This window comes from Staurois parvus, unplaced genomic scaffold, assembly GCF_062004578.1.
Source record: "Staurois parvus isolate SC_StPar_1 unplaced genomic scaffold, SC_StPar_1.0 ptg001733l, whole genome shotgun sequence".
NCBI lineage: Eukaryota > Metazoa > Chordata > Amphibia > Anura > Ranidae > Staurois > Staurois parvus.
In genome coordinates this window covers 71,698-92,690 of record NW_028319529.1, presented here as the reverse complement: position 1 = coordinate 92,690, position 20,993 = coordinate 71,698, and the positions used below count along the sequence as shown (strand labels likewise).

The window sequence follows — 20,993 nt, the reverse complement described above, 5'->3', positions numbered from 1 at the left end:
TGGTCACAGCTTGTCACATGGTACAAAGCTGTTGTGAATAGCCTTGTACCATGTGATCATTCACAGGTTTAACAAGTAGTAAATAATGATGTCAGGAAGTGACATCTTGTTTACTACCATTCATGTGATCACTGATTAGCCAATCAGTGATCACATGATCGGGACCTCACACAGAGGTCCTGTACAGTGATGGGCACAGTGGGCACCAGATCGCGGAGTGAGCGCTCCCAGGGAGCACGCACAGGCAGTAAATACTGGAGGACATTTAAAAACGGCCACCTGCTCCTGCACTGCTCTTGTCCGGCTGTTTATGTACATGGGCTGGACGGGAAGTGGTTAAAAACCCATTATGAACCTGTCATAGGGATGGCTGTAAAAGGGCTGTATCATCAACACTATGGGGTTGGTTTACTAAAGGCAAATAGATTGTGTACTTTGCAAAGTCAATAGCATGAGAATCTTGAAAATCCTCTCCATTTTCAAGGCTATTAGGCCAGATTAGGTAGGATCAAGGGAGAGATGATTGCTTTTACAGCCAGCAGTGTAAAAAAAAAGTCCTGTTCACTCTTCACAACTAGTACAGTGTCAATATGGTGGCACTGTACTGATAGGGCACAGGTATACAAAAAATACATAAATAAGTAAAAAAAAAAAAGTAAAAAAATATATATTTTGTAATATATATATATATATATATATATATATATATATATATATATATATAAACATATATATATATATATATATATATATACTGTATATACAGTTGTGTTTAAAATGATAGCAGTCAGACATCACTAACCGGATCAATCACTGTTTTTGGTAGAAATGATATTTCTACGTGGCAAAAAATTTACTAGCAGGTGTAGTAGTTTAATAGAAATCCAACAGACCCAACAGTCATGACATGCATGCTGCTGATTCTGTGTAATTGAATCACTCATTGAAAGGGGCATGTTCAAAATAATGGCCGTGTGGAGTTCTATTAGTGAGGTCATTCATTCTTTGAAAAACAGGTGGCAATTATTGCCCTTATTTAAGGAAGGAAGGCAGCAAATGTTGTACATGCTGGTAACAGTGCATTTCTCTCTGAAATTCTGAGGAAAATGGGTCGTTCCAGACACAAGAACAGCGTACCTTGATTAAAAAGTTGATTGGAGAGGGGAAAACATATAAAGAAGTGCAGAAAATGATAGGCTGCTCAGCTAAAATGATCGCAAATGCTTAAAAATGGCAACCAAAACCCGAAAGACGTGGAAGAAAGCGAAAAACTACCATTCAAATGGATAGAATAGCCAAAATGGCGCGGACTCAGCCAACAATCAGCTCCAGGAAGATGAAAGAAGGTGTAAAGTTCCCTGTGAGGACTGTTACAATTAGAAGATGCCTATGTGAAGCCAAGCTATCTGCAAGAAGCCCCCGCAAAGTCCCACTGTTGAAAAAAGATGTGCTGAAGAGGTTACAATTTGCCAAAGAGCACATTGACTGGCCTAAAGAGAAATGGCGCAACATTTTGTGGACTGATGAAAGTAAGATTGTTCTTTTTGGGTCTAGTGGCCGGAGACAGTTTGTCAGACGACCCCCAAACACTGAATTCAAGCCACAGTACACTGTGAAGACAGTGAAGCATGGTGGTGCAAGCATCATGATATGGGGATGTTTCTCATACTACGGTGTTGGGCCTATTTATCGCATACCAGGGATCATGGATCAGTTTGAATACATCAGAATACTTGAAGAGGTCATGCTGCCTTATGCTGAAGAGGAAATGCCCTTGAAATGGGTGTTCCAACAAGACAACGACCCCAAACACACCAGTAAACGTACCACATCTTGGTTCCAGACCAACAAGATTGACGTTATGGAGTGGCCAGCCAAATCCCCGGAACTTAATCCAATAGAAAACTTGTGGGGTGACATCAAAAATGCCGTTTCTGAGGCAAAACCAAGAAATAGAGAAGAACTGTGGAATGTAGTCCAATCATCCTGGGCTGGAAGACCTGATCACAGGGGCCAGAAGTTGGGTGACTCCATGCAACACAGATGTACAGCAGTTCTCAGAAACAGTGCGACTACAACCAAATATTCATTAAGTCATTCAAAGGAAAGCAAAATCTTCAAACATTTTTCAGCTTATATAGTGAATGTTTGAGTTTGTAAAGAAGAATACAAACACTGCTATGTTTTTGAACCGTCTAATATTCACTTTTCTTCAATTTTGTTAGAGGAACAACACAAATTTGATATACTTTTCTTCATGTTTTGATTTGGAATAGAATGTGTCGTGTTCCCAATGCATTTGTGTGTATGGAAATAAAAGCTATTAGAAGGATTTTCAGCTTTATTCACTTTTTTCAACACACTGCTATTATTTTGAACACAACTGTATATATATATAAATATATATATTATTTTTTTTTAATATATACTGATTTGTGTTATTTTATTTAACAAGAAAGGTAGCATAATACATTGTGGCATAAATTTATGAAGATAAATTATTTATTTGCAAAATTTTATAAGAAAAACACATTTTTATTCAAAATGTTCAGTCTTTTTTTTCATTTGTATAGCAAACCCAGTGGTGATCAAATACCACCAAAAAAAAGCTCTATTTGTGTGGGAAAAAAAAGATAAAAATTTCATATGGGTACAGTGTTGCATGACCGCGCAATTGTCATTCAAAGTGTGACAGTGCTGAAAGCTGGAAATTGGCCTTGGCAGGAAGAGGGTGAAAGTGTCCTGTAGGCAAGAGGTTAAAGGGACCGATCCCTGGCTCTGGTTTGAGAATCTATTGAAAGCTCAAAGGTGTTTGATTACTATCACAGGGCATTTGGAAAGTAAAAAATACAGTTCAATGGAGAGCAGCTTTTTTAATAAAGGAAGAAAATGAAACATAAAAAAGCACAATTTATTTAACCCCTTTCCTACAGGGCACTTATACCCCCTTCCTGCCCAGGCCAATTTCCAGCTTTCAGCACTGTCGCACTTTGAATGACAATTGCGCGGTCATGCAACACTGTACCCATATGAAATTTTTATCATTTGTTTGAGACAGATAGAGCTTTGTTTTGGTGGTACTTAATCACCTCTGTGATTTTTATTTTTTCTTAAACAAACCAAAAACCACTGAAAATTTTGAAAAAAAGTGTTTTTTCTTAGTTTGTGTTATACAATTTTGTAAATAAGTGATTTTTCTCCTTCACTGATATGCACTAATGAGGCTGCAGTGATGGGCACTGATAGGCTGCACTGATGGACACTGATAGGTGACACTGATGGGCACTGATGAGGAGGCACTGATAGGTTGCACTGATGGGCATTGACAGGCATCACTGATGGGCACTGATAGGCAGCACTGATACATGACACTGATATATGGCACTGATAGGTGACACTGATAGGCAGCACTGACTGGCACTGATAGGCAGCACTGGCTGGCACTGTTAGGCGGCACTGACTGGCACTGTTAGGTGGCACTGACTGGCACTGATAGGTGGCACTGATGAGCACTGATAGGTGACACTGACTGGCACTGATAGGTGGCACTGATTGGCAGCACTGATAGGTGGCACTGATTGGCATTGATAGTTGGCACTGACTGGCACTGATGGGTGACATTGAAAGGCAGCTCAGATGGGCACTGATATGTGGCATTGATGTGCACTGGTATGCACTTATATGTGGCATTGATGTGGCACTGGCATGTGGCACTGATGAGCACTGACTGCTGGCATTGATGGCCACTGACAGGTGGCACTTCTGGGGCCACACTGATCATCAGGGCACACAGATCATCAGTGCCCTGATGATCAGTGTACATGTCCCCTCCGCGGAAAGCCGATTACCAGCTCTCCTCTCCTCTGTCAGCGTGACAGCTCGAGAGGAGAGAAATGCCAATAACTGGCATTTCCGTGCTTACATGCGATCAGCTGTGATTGGACACAGCTGATCACATGACCGAGCCGACATCTTCGGCTCTTTCCGTAATCCACTGTGACCCTGCGATTGCCGTGCTGCGCGCTCCCTGAGCCGCGCATGCGCGGTGAGAATGGAAGGACATCATATGATGTTCTATCAGAATGAGAGAACCACCTTGCGCCTGTCATTGTACTATATGGCGGACGGAAGGTGGTTAAATAGCATGCTTGGTGAATTATTATTAATATATTATTATTATTCAGGATTTATGGCGCCAACAGTTTGCTCAGCGCTTTACAATATAATGGGAGACAATACAGCAATAATACAGTTCAATACAAGAGGGTTAGGAGGGCCTGATCCTTGGAGCTAATAATCTAGGAGAATGCCTTAAAATTTATATTTCCAATTTAACGGTCACATTTGATAAAAACCCCACTATATGTTTCTAATGTGTTATCATTCATACAGCATGCCTAAAAAAAGGTTAAACCTGTTTACGCTGACAATACACATATATTATATTACACATATATTATTTTATGTATACTATTATGTATTCTATACATTATTTAATAAGGCCAAACTAATTTTAAATAATTTACCCTTTTTTTCTTTTTTGGCTGTGGAGCTGTAGTTAGCCACTTTTCTATGCCAGGTTACCTCAATATCAATTGCCTTAGGCCAGTGGTGGGCAACCTTTTTTTTCAACTGAGCCAAATCTCGCCAAAACCACGATTGAAATTTATTTTGAGAGCCACATTTTTAAAACTGAAAATACATCCCCCATATAGTAATTCATCCCCCATAGTAATTCATCCCCCATAGTAATTCATCTCCCATATAGTAATTCATCCCCCCTATAGTAATTCATCCCCCATATAGTAATTCATCCCCCCTATAGTAATTCATCCCCCATATAGTAATTCATCCCCCATATAGTAATTCACCCCCCATATAGTAATTTGTCCCCCATAGTAATTCATCCCCCATATAGTAATTCATCCCCCATAGTAATTCATCCCCCATATAGTAATTCATCCCCCATAGTAATTCATCCCCCATATAGTAATTCATCCCCCATATAGTAATTCATCCCCCATAGTAATTCATCCCCCATATAGTAATTCATCCCCCATAGTAATTCATCCCCCATATAGTAATTCATCCCCCATAGTAATTCATGCCCCATAGTAATTCATCCCCCATATAGTAATTCATCCCCCATATAGTAATTCATCCCCCATATAGTAATTCATCCACCATAGTAATTCATCCCCCATATAGTAATTCATCCCCCATAGTAATTCATCCCCCATAGTAATTCATCCCCCATAGTAATTCATCCCCCATATAGTAATTAATCCCCCATATAGTAATTCATCCCCCATAGTAATTCATCCCCCATATAGTAATTCATCCCCCATAGTAATTCATCCCCCATAGTAATTCATCCCCCATATAGTAATTCATCCCCCATAGTAATTCATCTCCCATATAGTAATTCATCCCCCATAGTAATTCATCCCCCATATAGTAATTCATCCCCCATATAGTAATTCATCCCCCATAGTAATTCATCCCCCATATAGTAATTCATCCCCCATAGTAATTCATCCCCCCTATAGTAATTCATCCCCCATAGTAATTCATCCCCCATATAGTAATTCATCCCCCATATAGTAATTGATCCCCCATAGTAATTCATCCCCCATATAGTAATTCATCCCCCATAGTAATTCATCCCCCATATAGTAATTCATCCCCCATAGTAATTCATCCCCCATATAGTAATTCATCCCCCATAGTAATTCATCCCCCATATAGTAATTCATCCCCCATAGTAATTCATCCCCCATAATGTAATTCATCCCCCATAGTAATTCATCTCCCATATAGTAATTCATCCCCCATAGTAATTCATTCCCCATATAGTAATTCATCCCCCATAGTAATTCATCCCCCATATAGTAATTGATCCCCCATATAGTAATTGATCCCCCATAGTAATTCATCCCCCATATAGTAATTAATCCCCCATATAGTAATTCATCCCCCATAGTAATTCATCCCCCATATAGTAATTCATCCCCCATAGTAATTCATGCCCCATAGTAATTCATCCCCCATATAGTAATTCATCCCCCATATAGTAATTCATCCCCCATATAGTAATTCATCCACCATAGTAATTCATCCCCCATATAGTAATTCATCCCCCATAGTAATTCATCCCCCATAGTAATTCATCCCCCATATAGTAATTCATCCCCCATAGTAATTCATCCCCCATATAGTAATTCATCCCCCATAGTAATTCATCCCCCATATAGTAATTCATCCCCCATATAGTAATTCATCCCCCATAGTAATTCATCCCCCATATAGTAATTCATCCCCCATATAGTAATTCATCCCCCCTATAGTAATTCATCCCCCATAGTAATTCATCCCCCCTATAGTAATTCATCCCCCATAGTAATTCATCCCCCATAGTAATTCATCCCCCATATAGTAATTCATCCCCCATAGTAGTTCATCCCCCATAGTAATTCATCCCCCATATAGTAATTCATCCCCCATAGTAATTCATCCCCCATATAGTAATTCAGCCCCCCTATAGTAATTCATTCCCCATATTGTGTCAATTCACTTACCTGTGCTCCGTGCGTTCCTCTTGCCGTGTTCCCGCGCCGTTCCGGTCTTCAGGGCGGACTGTGAGAGTAGAGGAGTTTGTCACGCTGCCCCGCCTACATCCTGACAGCCAATGTTTGCCACGCTCCGCGGGCCGGATTAAAAGGTCCGCCGGGCCGTAGTTTGCCCATTGCTGGGCTAGCTGCAGAGTCCTGACTTTTGGGGAGAGAGGAGGGAGGGGAGCGGGCGCCAAGCACACAGAAGAGTGTAAAGAGCCGCATGTGGCTCGCGAGCCGCGGCTTGCCGACCACTGCCTTAGGTAATCTGTGGGTGACCGGTTTACTCTGGTATTGGGCACTCCCACTACCCCACCCAAACTGTAGACTTCTAAGTGATGCTTTGGATTGGTGTAATTATACATTTCCCTTTTTTGTTCCTTTTGCTACATGTCTGCAATCTGATTGCCTTAAGATACTTACTGTATTGATAGCATCAAAGATATTGTTCCTCATCTTTAATCCCTATCCTTTACATATACTTCCTCCTTTTTTTTTTACTCTCTTCTCTTCCCTTAAAGATAAAAATACCAATCTCTAGACCCTGTGACCAATAACAGGTCTATTATATATTTGTCCTATTATCAGTACATTTAACTGTTGTTATTTGCTTACTGCCACAATGGTTTACTCCTTGTTGGGGAAAAAGTTTTTCTCTTTCATCCGCATCCAAAGAGATTAGCTACAGTGCCATAGGCTGTAAACATTTTGACAATGTTGCGCACAGTGGACACAGGACATTAAGATCTGTTAATTGATACTGTTGCCAATAATATTGCCCAGTCCGTTTTGGGGGTTTTGCATGCAATGTGTCAGACTTGGCTTTTTGTTCCATACCAATAGAAACAAATACACATGAGAATGCCTAAACATTTGTAATTGGGAGAAATGGTGCATTGCCTGAGATAAATACAGGGGTGCCAATATTTTTGCCCATGAATATATACACTATATTGCCAAAACTATTGGGCCAGCCCTCAAAATCATTGGATTCAAGTGTTTCAATCACCTCCAAGGCCACAGGTGTATAAAATCAAGCCCCTAGGCATGCAGACTGCTTCTACAAACATTTGTGAAAGAATGGGTCGCTCTCAGGAGCTCAGTGAATTCAAGCGTGGTCATATGATAGGTTGACACCTGTGCAATAAGTCCATCCTTGACATTTCCTTGCTACTAATGCAGGCCATAGATGGGGAGAAAACCGGACGATTTTTCTTTAAAAAAACGGAAAATCGGTTGTTCAAGTGGCCGACGTTACCAGGAATGGTAAAAAAAATCAGTCGATTTTCATCCTGTCTACAGCCGACAAAAAGTGTCTCTGCAGAGAGCTCCACTATTTCTTTGACATTTACAGCGGCTGCAACAATGTATCTATTTGTATCCATTTTGGATACAGATGTTTTTATTCGGAAACAAATAGATACATTGTTGCAACCGCTATAAATGTCAAAGCACTGTCAAAGAAATAGCGGAGCTCTCTGCAGGGACAATTTTTGCAGGACTGGAATTCTTCTTCTTCATCCTCTTCTTCTTCTTCCTCTTCTTCATCCTCTTCTTCTTCTTCATCTTCTTCATCCTCTACTTCTTCTTCTTCCTCTTCTGCTTCATCCTCTTCTTCTTCTTCTCCCTCTTCTTCTTCCTCCTCTTCTTCTTCCTCTTCTTCCTCTTCTTCTTCTTCCTCTTCTTCTTCATCCTCTTCTTCTTCTTCTTCCTCTTCTTCATCTTCTTCATCCTCTTCTTTCTCTTCTTCTTCCTCTTCTTCTTCTTCATCCTCGTCTTCATCCTCATCCTCTTCTTCTACTTCATCCTCTTCTTCTTCTTCCTCTTCTTCTTCCTCTTCTTCTTCCTCTTCTTCTACTTCTTCATCCCCTCTTCGTCATCATCCTCTTCTTCTTCATCATCCTTTTCTTCTTCATCCTCTTCTTCTTCATCATCCTCTTCTTCTTCTTCTTCACCCTCTTCTTCTTCATCCTCTTCTTCTTCTTCATCTTCTTCTTCTTCATCCTCTTCTTCTTCTTCATCCTCTTCTTTTTCATCATCCTCTTCTTCCTCTACTTCTTCTTCATCCTCTTCTTCATCCTCTTCTTCCTCTTCTTCATCCTCTTCTTCTTCATCCTCTTCTTCTTTTTGTCTTCCTCTTGCAGGTCACAGCTAATGCTCAGATTTTTTTATCGGTAAAAAGATCGGCCAATTTGCCCATAATTGCCATGAAAATCGGCCGATCGCCAAAATCGGCCGATCTTTTTCCAACTTTACCGATAAAAAAAATCTGCCAAAATACCCGAAAATGGCCAAACAATTAACCCACTAACAATCCGAAAATCGGCCAATTTTATTTTCGGTCGAAAAATCGGCCGATTTTCGACCCATCTATGGCCTGCATAAATATTCCTCGGTCAACTGTTAGTGGTATTAGAACAAATTACAGAAAGGGGTCAGCTCACGCTGAAGCACACAGTGTGCAGAAGTTGCCAACTTTCTGCAGAGTCAATAGCTAAAGACCTCTAAATTTTGCATGGCCTTCAGATGAGCACAGCAACAGTGCGTAGAGAGCTTCATGGAATGGGTTTCCATGACCGAGCAGCTGCATCCAAGCCTTACATCACCGAGTGCAATGCAAAGCATTGCATGCAGTGGTGTAAAGTATGCTACCACTGGACTCCAGAGGAGTGGAGACGTGTTCTCCGGAATGATGAATCACTCTGATGGGCATGTCTGGGTTTGGTGGTTGGCAGGAGTACAGTACTTGCATGACTGCATTGTGCCAAGTGTAAAGTTTGGTGGAGGGGGGGATTGTAGTGTGGGGTTGTGTTTCAGGGGTTGGGCTTGGCCCCTTAGTCCCAATGAAGGGAACTCTTAAGGCATCAGCATACAAAGACATTTTGGACAATTTCATACTACCAGCTTTGTGGGAACAGTTTGGGGATGGCCCTTCCTGTTCCAATATGACTGCGCACCAGTGCACAAAGCAAGGTCCATCAATACATGGATGAGCGAGTTTGGAGGAACTTTACTGGCCTACATGTCTTTACACCAGAACCTGACCTCAACCCGATAGAGCATCTTTGGGATGAATTAGAGCAGAGATTGTGAGCCAGGCCTTCACGTCCGACATCAGTGCCTGACCTCACAAATGCTCTTCTGGAAGAATGGTCAAACTTTCCCATAGACACCCTCCTAAACCTTGTGGACAGCCTTCCCAGAAGAGTTGAACCTGTTATAGCTGCAAGTGGTGGGTTAACTCAATATTCAACCCTACGGACTAAGACTGGGATGCCATTAAAGTTCATGTGTGTGTAAAGGCAGGAGTCCCAATATTTTTGGCAATATAGTGTATATATATCTAACTATGGTGTCCCTGTCACCCTCTCAAAAGCTAACTCAACTGTTCATACTCCATGTTCTCCCCTCAGAAGTTAATTCAGTATGGCAGCAGAATAACGCAATGTGTACAGTCCTAACATATGTATTGGAGACGTCCAAAACGTCATAGATATTGGCCTGATGTGTTAACCACAATAAATAATGTTTTTCATATTTCCTTTTTAATGGAACCCAAGCTGTGCTTGCTTGATTTTATGGAAGAGGAAACATGCCCCCAGCCATTCAGATATCTGTACATTGGGTTCCTTTTTTTGGCCCTAAATTTATTGCACAGTGGTGGACTGCTGCCACTCCGCCATGCCACACTGCATAGATCAACATGGTTAAAGATATTTTTACATTAGGAAGTTGGGAGAAAGAGTGTCCAAGTGTCTTAGGGTGGTGTGAGTCTGCATCGCCCTCACTGTGAAGAGTCTGGTAGATATTGGCATGAGGCAACTAATAATACTGTGGCTGTGTAAGTAGATGGTCCATGTGTTGGAGAGTCAGTGACTGTGTGCAGCTTTTGGTCTGTCAGTGAGCTCTCTCCTGACCCAAATTGATTCCAGGACTTAAGCTTTCACCAGAAGGACAAGCATGCATAATCCGATAAGACGTTACTTGTCCCTCTGATGACATAGGGTCAGGATAGGTGGATCCATGGATGGACATAGGGAATCAATTAGCCATTACACTGCAAACTGCAGCCACCACATGTGAACCCACCATTACAAGGAGACCCTTAAAGTCTTCCTACATTGTACCATAGTGATCTATGGAGGAATCTTATTTACAGCCTTGAGCTCTGAGCACGCAGCCTTGTTTCCCTGTGGTGCCGTTCCTTCCCCGCGATGACGTCACGTCCGCCCGACGAGTGCATTCCTCCTGGTTTTAGGAACTTCTAGGTCCAGATGCAGCAGCTTGAGGCTCTTTTTCCATCAACAGCGATCGCATCTCAGGATCAGGGAATGTTTAGGCTGTGGAATCTGGCAGTGCACCTTCATTTGTGTTTAATGGCATTTTTATATTTGTTATCTCGTGAGTGTTTTTAACTGGAGTTTATTAAAACCATCTTGCATATTGCACTTAGAAGGTGCTTTTTTCCCTCCCCTCCCTTCTTTTTTCATTCTTAGAGTTGGCTCATTCTGGGAAGGCTGCCACTTTGTGCCATATACATCTAGATACATGGACTATTATAAGTTTATTTTGGACTTGTTTTAGGTGCCATGGAGGCCATGGTCAATTGGTTGATTACATGTTCTTTTGTGCACTGACCAACTTGTATATAGTATTCAAGTCAACCCCATTGTGTCAATGATGTCACCGGAATCCATTGTGATGTCATTCACCAAATAAGGTCATGTCCATATCCATTTGGTCAGTGACATTATCTAGGATCCCATTCTTCTTTGTTTAGATTCAGCTGTGGGGCTAGGATATGTCATTTGCAGCAAGGCTTTTGTGGTGGGTTGACGGGCATCATTTATCATGATTATTATTATTATTATTATTATACAGGATTTATATAGCGCCAAAAGTTTGCTCAGCTCTTTACATTATGGTTGATGTGACTCTCCATCCCTTGGAGTTCTGATGTGGTGTGGTGTTGTGTGTTTATTTACATTGTAATTTTCCTCTTATTTATGTAGGGGATGAATATTTGGGTTCCCCTTATTTTAACCACCCCCCGCCCGCCATATAATAATATGACGGGCGCAAGGTTGTTCTCTCGTTCTGGGAGGACATCATATGACATCCTCCCATTCTCACCACACATGCGCGGCTCAGGGAGCGCGCAGCGCGGTGATCGGCGGTGTGCTGTGTCCCTCGGACACAGCGGATCACCGATCACGGAAAGAGCCGAAGATGTCGGCTTGGTCATGTGATCAGCTGTGTCCAATCACAGCTGATCACATGTAAATAGGGAAATGCCGGTTATCGGCATTTCTCTCCCCTCGAGCTGTCACACTGACAGCTCGAGAGGAGAGGAGAGCAGGTAATCAATCGGCTTTCCGTGGAGGGGACATGTACACTGATCATCAGAGCACTGATGATCAGTGTGCCCTGATGATCAGTGTAGCCCCAGCAGTGCCACCTGTCAGTGTCCATCAGTGCCTTGTGTCAGTGCTCATCAGTGCCACATGCCAGTGCCCATCAGTGCCACATCAATGCCACATATCAGTGCCTACCAGTGCACATCAATGCCACATATCAGTGCCCATCTGAGCTGCCTTTCAGTGTCACCCATCAGTGCAAGTCAGTGCCACCTATCAATGCCAATCAGTGCCACCTATCAGTGCTGCCAATCAGTGCCACCTATCAGTGCCAGTCAGTGCTGCCTATCAGTGCTCATCAGTGCCGCCTATCAGTGCGCATCAGTGCTGCCTCTCAGAACCAGTCAGTGCCGCCTAACAGTGTCAGTCAGTGTCACCTAACAGTGCCAGGCAGTGCCGTCTATCAGTGCCAGTCAGTGCTACCTATCAGTGATGTCTATCAGTGCCATATATCAGTGCCATGTATCAGTGCTGCCTATCAGTGCCCATCAGTGATGCCTGTCAATGCCCATCAGTGCAACCTATCAGTGCCTCTTCATCAGTGCCCATCAGTGCCACCTATCAGTGTCCATCAGTGCAGCCTATCAGTGCCCATCACTGCAGCCTCATTAGCGCATATCAGTGAAGGAGAAATATCACTTATTTACAAAATTTTATAGCAAAAACTAAGAAAAAATGTGTTTTCTTTTCAAAATTTTCAGTGGTTTTTGGTTTGTTTAAGAAAAAAGTAAAAACCCAGAGTTGATTAAATACCACCAAAATAAAGCTCTATCTGTCACAAAAAAATGCTAAAAATGTCATATGGGTACAGTGTTGCATTTCCGCGCAATTATCATTCAAAGTGCGACAGCACTGAAAGCTGGACATTGGCCTGGGCAGGAAGGGGGTAGAAGTGCCCGGTAGGCTAGCGGTTAAAGAAAGTTTAAGATTCATATAAGTTTCCCCCATGGATCCCCACATCCACCAGGCTGCAGCTGTGGGGAAGAGGCCACATCAACAAGGAAGCAATGTTTTCCCAGGGGAGGTCTCTCTGGAAAGGTACCCTCTTTATGTTGGGGGCACATGACTTGATATGGTTCAGGAGGGGGGCTAATCCCTCCCCCTTTTAAGATCAGGCAGTCTGCACACTCTGGTAGAGGTCTGGTAGGAATTGTAGGGGGCCCACACTACCTTTTTTGTGTGGGGTTCCCCCTTAAAATCCATACCAGACCCCTATTTAGGATAAGGGTTTTTTTTAGTTTTTCTTTTATCCAAAAGCATTAATAGTTGTTGTACCATAACAAGTGTAACACCCTGCTATACATGTCTAATGCAGGATGTAGAAGCCAACACAAGATGGCAGTGCCCTGCAGAACAGTAGCAGTCACATGTTGAAGAATAGCCATGTGGAACTTGTATGCTGGATTGCAGGACTTTACTGAAGAACAGTGCACCTAGGAACTACATTTCCCAGAGGAGCTTACGTGTGGGCGGGGGCATATATAACTCAAAATTCGGGAGACTGGCCAGGAAGAGAGAGGGGAGAGATCAAGGGAGGAGGAAGTGTGCTGACTGAAGGAGTGTTGTACCAGGCCGCGGAGCCAGAGTCAGAGAGAAAGGAGGAGCAGAAAAAGTCTGCTGATTGTCAGTCTTTCCACGCTGCCCAGTGAGCCAATCTGCAAGCAGGAAACCAACCTGTTGCCTAGTTCTTCCAGCTGCCACCGTTAGAATGTATTTGTGTTACAGTCTCATCATTCAGGCTGACTGCAGGACACAAAGCTGCAGACCAGAGTACAGCAGTGCCAAACTGAAACAGCAATTTACTCTTCTATTACTGTTGCCTGTGGCCCTTGTCAGAGAGAGAGCTGTTCTTGCCTACAGACACTTATGTCAATTGTTATATTTTACCACTTCAAATCTGTCCTTGCTTACTGACTTACAGGGGACTTTACATCAAGTTCACCACCATTAGTAGGAGAGGTACTTACTAATGATCATCTTCACGCCAATTGGGCCCCAACTAGCGTGCAGAAGACTCCATATTGTTCTTAAAGGGACATTGATTGATTATAGATGAGAGGTCTTTCCATTTTCAAATCTAATCCTTGCCATCAAGTTCTGAGGACCTGTAGTGAGCTTATCTATTTATTGATAGTTGTTCTTGCTCGCTGGTGATTCAACAGCCACCTCAGATTGGAGGCAGTGGATTATTTCTGAAAGCAGGTCTGCTAACAGTTACTGGTATTTTACTGTGGATGCTGTTACTTTACTTAAAGCTGACAAGATGGATTATATTGTTGCATGGGCTAATGCTATTTTGTGTTATTTTTTTTATTGAGTTAAATTCAAGCTCAGTATAAACTCCATATTGATTTACAGTAACTTGTCTGTGAGTCCCTTTTACAGTGGTGACTTATTCAAGTCACAAGAATGCAGTGGTGTCAGCAGAGGTTGGGCTTTCAGAGAGAGGTCCAGAATGACATGACAGGGAACCCAAAAATTACTAAGCAACCCTTAACCTCCCTGGCGGTATTCCCAAGTGTAACTCCGGGTAAACTTTCAGTACCAAAAGCGGTAACCCCGAGCTACACTTGGGAATACCCTGCACCGTTGCTCCGGGATCCCTGTATCACTTACCTTGTCTTGCGCTCCCACGACGTCCCTCCTGCAGCGCCCCCTGGCCAACTCCTCCGGCCGATGCTGGCCATCTTCCGGGTTCCGTTCCCTGTGAGCGTCAGGGATGTACGGAACGCATGGGGAATGGAACTGGCGGGAAATTTAAAAACGTTAAAAAGTGACATTCACTCAATACACTAAAATCACATAGTAAAACATTCCTGTATCAAACAATTTCACATACATTTTGTCCCGAGTGCTTTGTCCTGTGCCTTGCCTGCATTTTTACTGTTCTTTCTGCCTGTAAACTGAGAAAAGTCCATGGCGTCCAAAAAGTGTCCCTTTAGGTCAAAAGCAGCTTTAGACCGGCTAAAGAACAGCGATAGTAAATCAGAATCACTTGCAGAATTGAGTGATAATGATTTGTGGGGGAAATTCGTCATCAGATACTGAAAACGATTCTGCGACTGAGCTCAGTGATGTGCAAACTTGGCGCTATATTTCACATTTCAGTGTTTTTGGTTTGATTAACTTATTGAATTAAATGTATTATTATTATATGATTATTTTTTATGATTATTTATTATATTATAATTTATGATTACGTGTTTAAAATTTTATCATACCCGGGATGTTTACTAGACTCCTTGTTTGGACAGATTTCAGTGAGTTATTCCTAAGAATTACAGGCCTACAATAAAAAAACAACATTTTTCCATGCAAAAAAATGTACCGCTTTGAGCACAGAAATACTGACATAATCAGACCGCCAGGGAGGTTAAGGGGTAGTGCTACACAAATAATGACTGTGAGGCTGCTGGCATCCTAGCTGCCAATGATGTCGCACAGTGTCCTTGGTTGCTAGGATGCAGGTGGCCCCTTGTGTCCTATCAACCAAAGATGCTTACTGCCCTCACAGCAGGAAGTTGTCATTTAGTGGCGGTAGCAATACCACATGAATGGCTTCCGACTGCAAACAAAAGTTTGCTTCAGCTGAGCAGGTAAACACAACTTTAGGTTTTCCTGTTCATGAACTGCAAGCATCCAGAGTTCATGGCAAACCCTTTGTTATTACAAACTCATCCCTAGTACTTAGCAGATCCCTTTGAGCACCTGGCTGCAAAATCACTGCAGTTCCCCATGTGTCTACGAATTGTTGTTCACTCCTCCGCTTCCTGATGTAATGGAAACCTCTGAAACTGTATAGAAAGGAGGTTGTATACTCCATAGTCGCCATTTGTTCAAAGATAAAGATTTAAATTGGCTCCTCATGCATTATTCTTTATTATTATTCAATAAAAAAATAAAAGCATAAAAAGATTCTTAGGCATGCTCTTTAACCTGCCTGATACATTGTCATAGTTAATTTGTTGCTGTCAGGAATTCCACAGCCGCTTAATGAAAAATAAGGAGATTAGGGGTGATTTTTGGTTTACTATACCTTTGCATAAATAATTGTCTCTTTCAGCCCAACACCAGTTTTTCTCCGGCACATGCTGGCGTTCATGTTTGCCATAGAGGAAATAAACCGCAGAACAGACATCTTGCCAAACATAACTCTGGGTTACACCATCTACGATTCCTGCACTTCACAGCTGAAAGCCTTGCAGAGTACTCTCGGTATTATTTCAGGGAAAGAGAAGATAGTGCCAAATTACAGCTGTTATAAACAAGGCAAAGTGGTTGGAATTATTGGGCACAGGCTATCCTCCTCATCGACTTCCATGGCCAGTGTGACTGGAATCTACAGGTACCCACAGGTGAGCAACAATTCTACATATTGAGATTGGCATACTCCCAATAATGTTTACATATTTCTAAAGTATTTGATAAAAGGCCACACAGCACAAACAATGTTCTAAGCCAGAGGTATCTAAACTTTCAAAACAAAGGGCCAGTTTTCTGGCCTTTAGACTTCAGAGGGGCCAGACTGTGGCCAGAGGGAGTAGAAAATGTGTTGGCATCAGTGGGAGTGAACAATGCCCTATATTTGATGTTTTATATAGTGTCCCATTGTTGGTGTCAGTGGGAGGAATAGTACCACATCATTGGTGTTAGTGGGCAGAATAGTGTCCCATCATTGGTGTCAGTGGGATGCGTATTGCCCTACCGTTGGTATCAGTGGAAGCAATAATGCCCCATCATTGGTTTCAGTGGGTGGAATAGTGTCCCATCATTGGTGTCAGTGAGAGGAATTATGTTCTATTTTTTATGTCGGTGATAGGAATAGTACTCTGAGGACCGGATAAAGACAATCAAAGGGCCACATCTGGCCCAGGCCGCAGTTTGGAGACCACTGTTCTAAGCAATTGTCAGCATGGATTCATTAAAGACCAAAAGTATCATGCAAATCTGTTTGTCTTTTTATGAGGAAGTAAGCAAAAAGAAAAAAGTTGTTAAATGACCAGCATGGGGTTAACACCAGAGCCAGTACCAGACCTTTATCCTTGAGGAGTGTCAGGTATGGATTTCAAGGGGGAACCCCCACAAGAAAAGTGCAGTTTCCCCCAAAATCCATACCAGACCTTCATCCAGGTATGCTACCCAACATGCCAGAATGTTAGGAGCAGCAAGTGTGCATGCCCACTCCTCCTAAACCATACTAGACCACATGCCCTCAAACTTGAAAGGGTACCTTTCTGGTGGAAACCCGCAACTGATCTAGTGGAGGTCTGTGGGCAGGGACTTATCAGAATCTAGAAGCTACTTTAAAATGAGAAGGCCCACTCCTCACGTGAATGAGTAAGAGGTACAGTACATAATACCCTTACTGTTTAACCTCTTCTTGACTGTGCTATAGACCAATGATGCTCTTCTGCATTGTTCAGTCTCATGTCTCTCATTTTTCTCTTGGCAATGCCCAATAGATTCTCTATGGGGTTCAGGTCAGGCAAGTTTGCTGGCCAATCAAGCACAGTAATTCCAAGGTCATTGAATCAGGTTTTGGTGCTTTTGGCAGTGTGGGAGGTCAGATAAAGGGATAACGCTGAGAATAGTCTAGTCAAAGCCGAGTCGGTTTCCAGGAAAGCCACGAGAGTAGAAACAGAGCTTTCTGCAACACGAACATACTAGACACGAATGCAAAGAGCAAGTGCAGACAACAGGCTTAAATGTGATCAACCACACCCCTCTGGGGGATGGACCGCAGAGGCCTGAAAGCATAAAAGGCTCCCACCATGCTCTGCAGAAACCCTAGATGGATGCCAGCACATGGAGCAGCATAACCTCTGGGAAAAGGTAGGACCTTGACAGTACCTCCTCCTCAAGGGCCCCCCCCCCCCCCGTGGCTCAACAAAAGGCTTCTGAGGAAAGCGGGCATGAGAAGCGCAGAGGAGGGCAGGAGCATGAACATCCGCGGAAGGAACCCAGGAACGCTCCTTGGGACCATAACTGCGCCAATAAACCAGGAACTGCACCCGACCACGCACCAATCGAGAGTCCAGGATCCGGCTCACCTCATACTCCTCATGACCGTAAACCCGGATGGGACAGGGCCGAGGCAGAGAGGTAGTGAAGCGATTGCAGACCAGAGGCTTCAACAGGGATACAGGGAAGACATTAGAGATCCGCATCCCAGGAGAAAGGGCAAGGGCATAGGCAATCGGATTCACCTTGCGGAGGATGCGAAAAGGGCCAACAAAACGGGGGGCCAGTTTGGGTGTGGGCACCCAAAGATTGAGGTTGCGAGTAGACAACCACACCCGATCTCCAACCTGGTATGAAGGAGCGGGCAGCCGTCTGCGATCAGCCTGGAACTTCTGGCGCTGTGCTGAGTCCTTCAAGGACTTCTGGATCTGCCCCCATGAAGAACGCAGGGCAGCAAGATGGTTCTCTACAGAGCATGGCGAGAACCTCTCAGGTAATACCGCAGGTTGGAATCCATAGTTGGCCATGAAGGGAGACATCCCGGAGGAGGAGTTGACAGCTGAGTTCCTGGCAAACTCTGCCCATGGCAGGAGATTGTCCAAATCGTCCTGTTGGTCCAAGATATAGCAGTGAAGGAATTGTTCCAGGGCCTGGTTGGAACGATCCGCAGCCCCATTGGATTGCGGGTGGTAGGCCGAAGAGAAGGAGAGCCTGATACCCAACTGGGAGCAGAAGGCGCGCCAGAACCTGGACACGGACTAACTCCCACGGTCCGAAAAAATCACCCTGGGCAACCCATGCAGGCGAAAAATCTCCCTGGCAAAAACCGTGGCCAGTTCTTGCACAGTTGGTAATTTCTTGAGCGGAACACAATGGCACATTTTGGAAAAACAATTGACGACCATGAGAATGACCGTATGGCCCCGAGACACAGGGAGGTTTACAATAAAATCCATGCCCAGGTGTGACCAGGGACGCTCCCCATTGGGAATGGGTTGCAGAAGGCCCAATGGAAGATGCCGTGGAGATTTATTCTGGGCACAGACCGAACAGGCGATGTCGGCATGGAGAGTTGGCCACCAGAATAAACGAGAGACGACCCAGGACAACTGGTTCATCTCTGGTTGACCAGCAGTCTTGGAGTTATGGTAGCGCAATCCCTCATGTACGAAACATCTACCATCCGGTCTCTCGGGAGGAGCGTCAGTTTGAGCCACCAAAATCTGCTCCCCAAGGGGAGAAGTCAAACTGGTGCGAATGGCAGCCAGGATCTGATCCGGAGGTATGACCGAGGTTGGCTTAGAGTCCTCCCTGGACAACTTAGAGTATTGCCGCGACAATGCATCAGCCCTGACATTTGTGGAACCAGGCAAATAGGAGATGACATAGTTGAAACACAACAAGAACAAGGCCCATCTGGCCTGATGGGGCGTCAGTCTCTTGGCCTCTGAGAGATATGTCAGGTTCTTGTGATCGGTAAGAATGAGGACCGGAACCGCGGAGCCCTCGAGCAGGTGCCTCCATTCCTTGAGAGGCTGAATGATGGCCAACAACTCCCTATCTACAATCTGGTAGTTGCATTCTGCAGAGGAAAGCTTCCTGGAGTAGAACCCCCAGGGAAGTAGGGGTCCATCGGGCGACCGACGCTGAGACAGGAGAGCGCCTACTCCCGTCTCAGATGCACCAACCTTGAGGACGAAAGGCAACCCAGGATTGGGATGAGACAGTATCGGAGCCGAAGCGAAGGCGGATTTCAGAGCCTCGAAAGCTATGATGGCCTCGGATGGCCACTCGTGAGGATTACTGCCCTTCTTGGTTAGGTCTGAGAGAGGCTTTGCCAGCGTGGAGAAGTTCCTGATGAACGTCTGATAATAGTTGGCGAAACCCAAAAAGCGCTGAATGGGCCAAAGACCATTGGGACGAGGCCATTGCAGAACCGCCGCAAACTTCTGAGGGTCCATGGAGAATCCCACCGCAAAAATGATGTAGCCCAAAAAGGCAACCTGGGACCGGTGGAATTCACACTTCTCAGGCTTACAAAAGAGTTCGTTCTCACGTAACCGTTGCAGCACTCGCTTGACATGCTGGATATGGGACTCCATGGAGGCAGAGTAAACCAGGATGTCATCCAAGTAAACCACCACGCACTGCTGCAACAAGTCACAAAAGACATCATTTATGAACTCCTGAAAGACCGCAGGCACGTTACACAACCCGAAGGGCATCACCAGGGATTCATAGTGACCGGTTCTGGTGTTAAACGCGGTCTTCCACTCGTCCCCTTGCTTGATCCGTACGAGGTTGTACGCCGCCCTAAGGTCGAGTTTGGTGAAGACCGTTGCTCCCTTGAGGCGGTCGAACAACTCGGTAATCAACAGAATAGGGTAGGCATTCTTGATGGTGATTCGATTGAGACCCCTATAATCGATGCAAGGCCTCAATTCACCACCCTTCTTCTTTAGGAAGAAAAAGCCCGCTCCTGCTGGGGAGGTAGACTTATGAATGTGCCCCCGGGAAAGTGCATCCGCAATGTACTCCTCCATGGCCTGATTCTCCGCAATCGAAAGAGGATACACCCTGCCACGTGGAGGAGTGGCACCAGGTTGCAAGGGTATGGTGCAGTCGTAAGGATGATGGGGAGGTAAGGCACCAGCGCGCACCTTGTCAAACACGTCCAGGTACTCCCTATAGTCGGTAGGCAACACAGAGTCCGAGGAGGCACACAACACCTTAACCGGCCCACGGATGCACCCGGCCCCACACTGTGGAGACCACGAGAGAATCTCGGCCGTTCGCCAATTAAAGGTTGGATTGTGCCTCTGGAGCCAGCGATAGCCCAACACCACAGAATAGTGCGGGGAAGAAATTACCTGAAAACAGGCCAACTCCCTGTGAACAGCCCCAATAGCTACTTCAACCGACAGGGTCTCGTGGGTAACCTGCGGCGGTTGCGGGGGCCTGCCATCTATCTCCTTGAGAACCAATGGGGTAACTTGAGCCTGCA

At 44.3% G+C, this 20,993-nt stretch overlaps 1 protein-coding gene across 1 annotated transcript in view; it reads left to right on the top strand.

Annotated features, from left to right (window-relative positions):
* Window positions 1-20,993, top strand: part of LOC149434561 (vomeronasal type-2 receptor 26-like) — a 121,745-nt gene that overhangs the window by 29,512 nt on the left and 71,240 nt on the right. Inside the window, exon 2 of the mRNA XM_089663633.1 lies at window positions 16,092-16,383. Within this exon, the coding sequence (XP_089519759.1) occupies window positions 16,092-16,383 (292 nt within the window). The remainder of the gene's footprint in view (window positions 1-16,091; window positions 16,384-20,993) is intronic.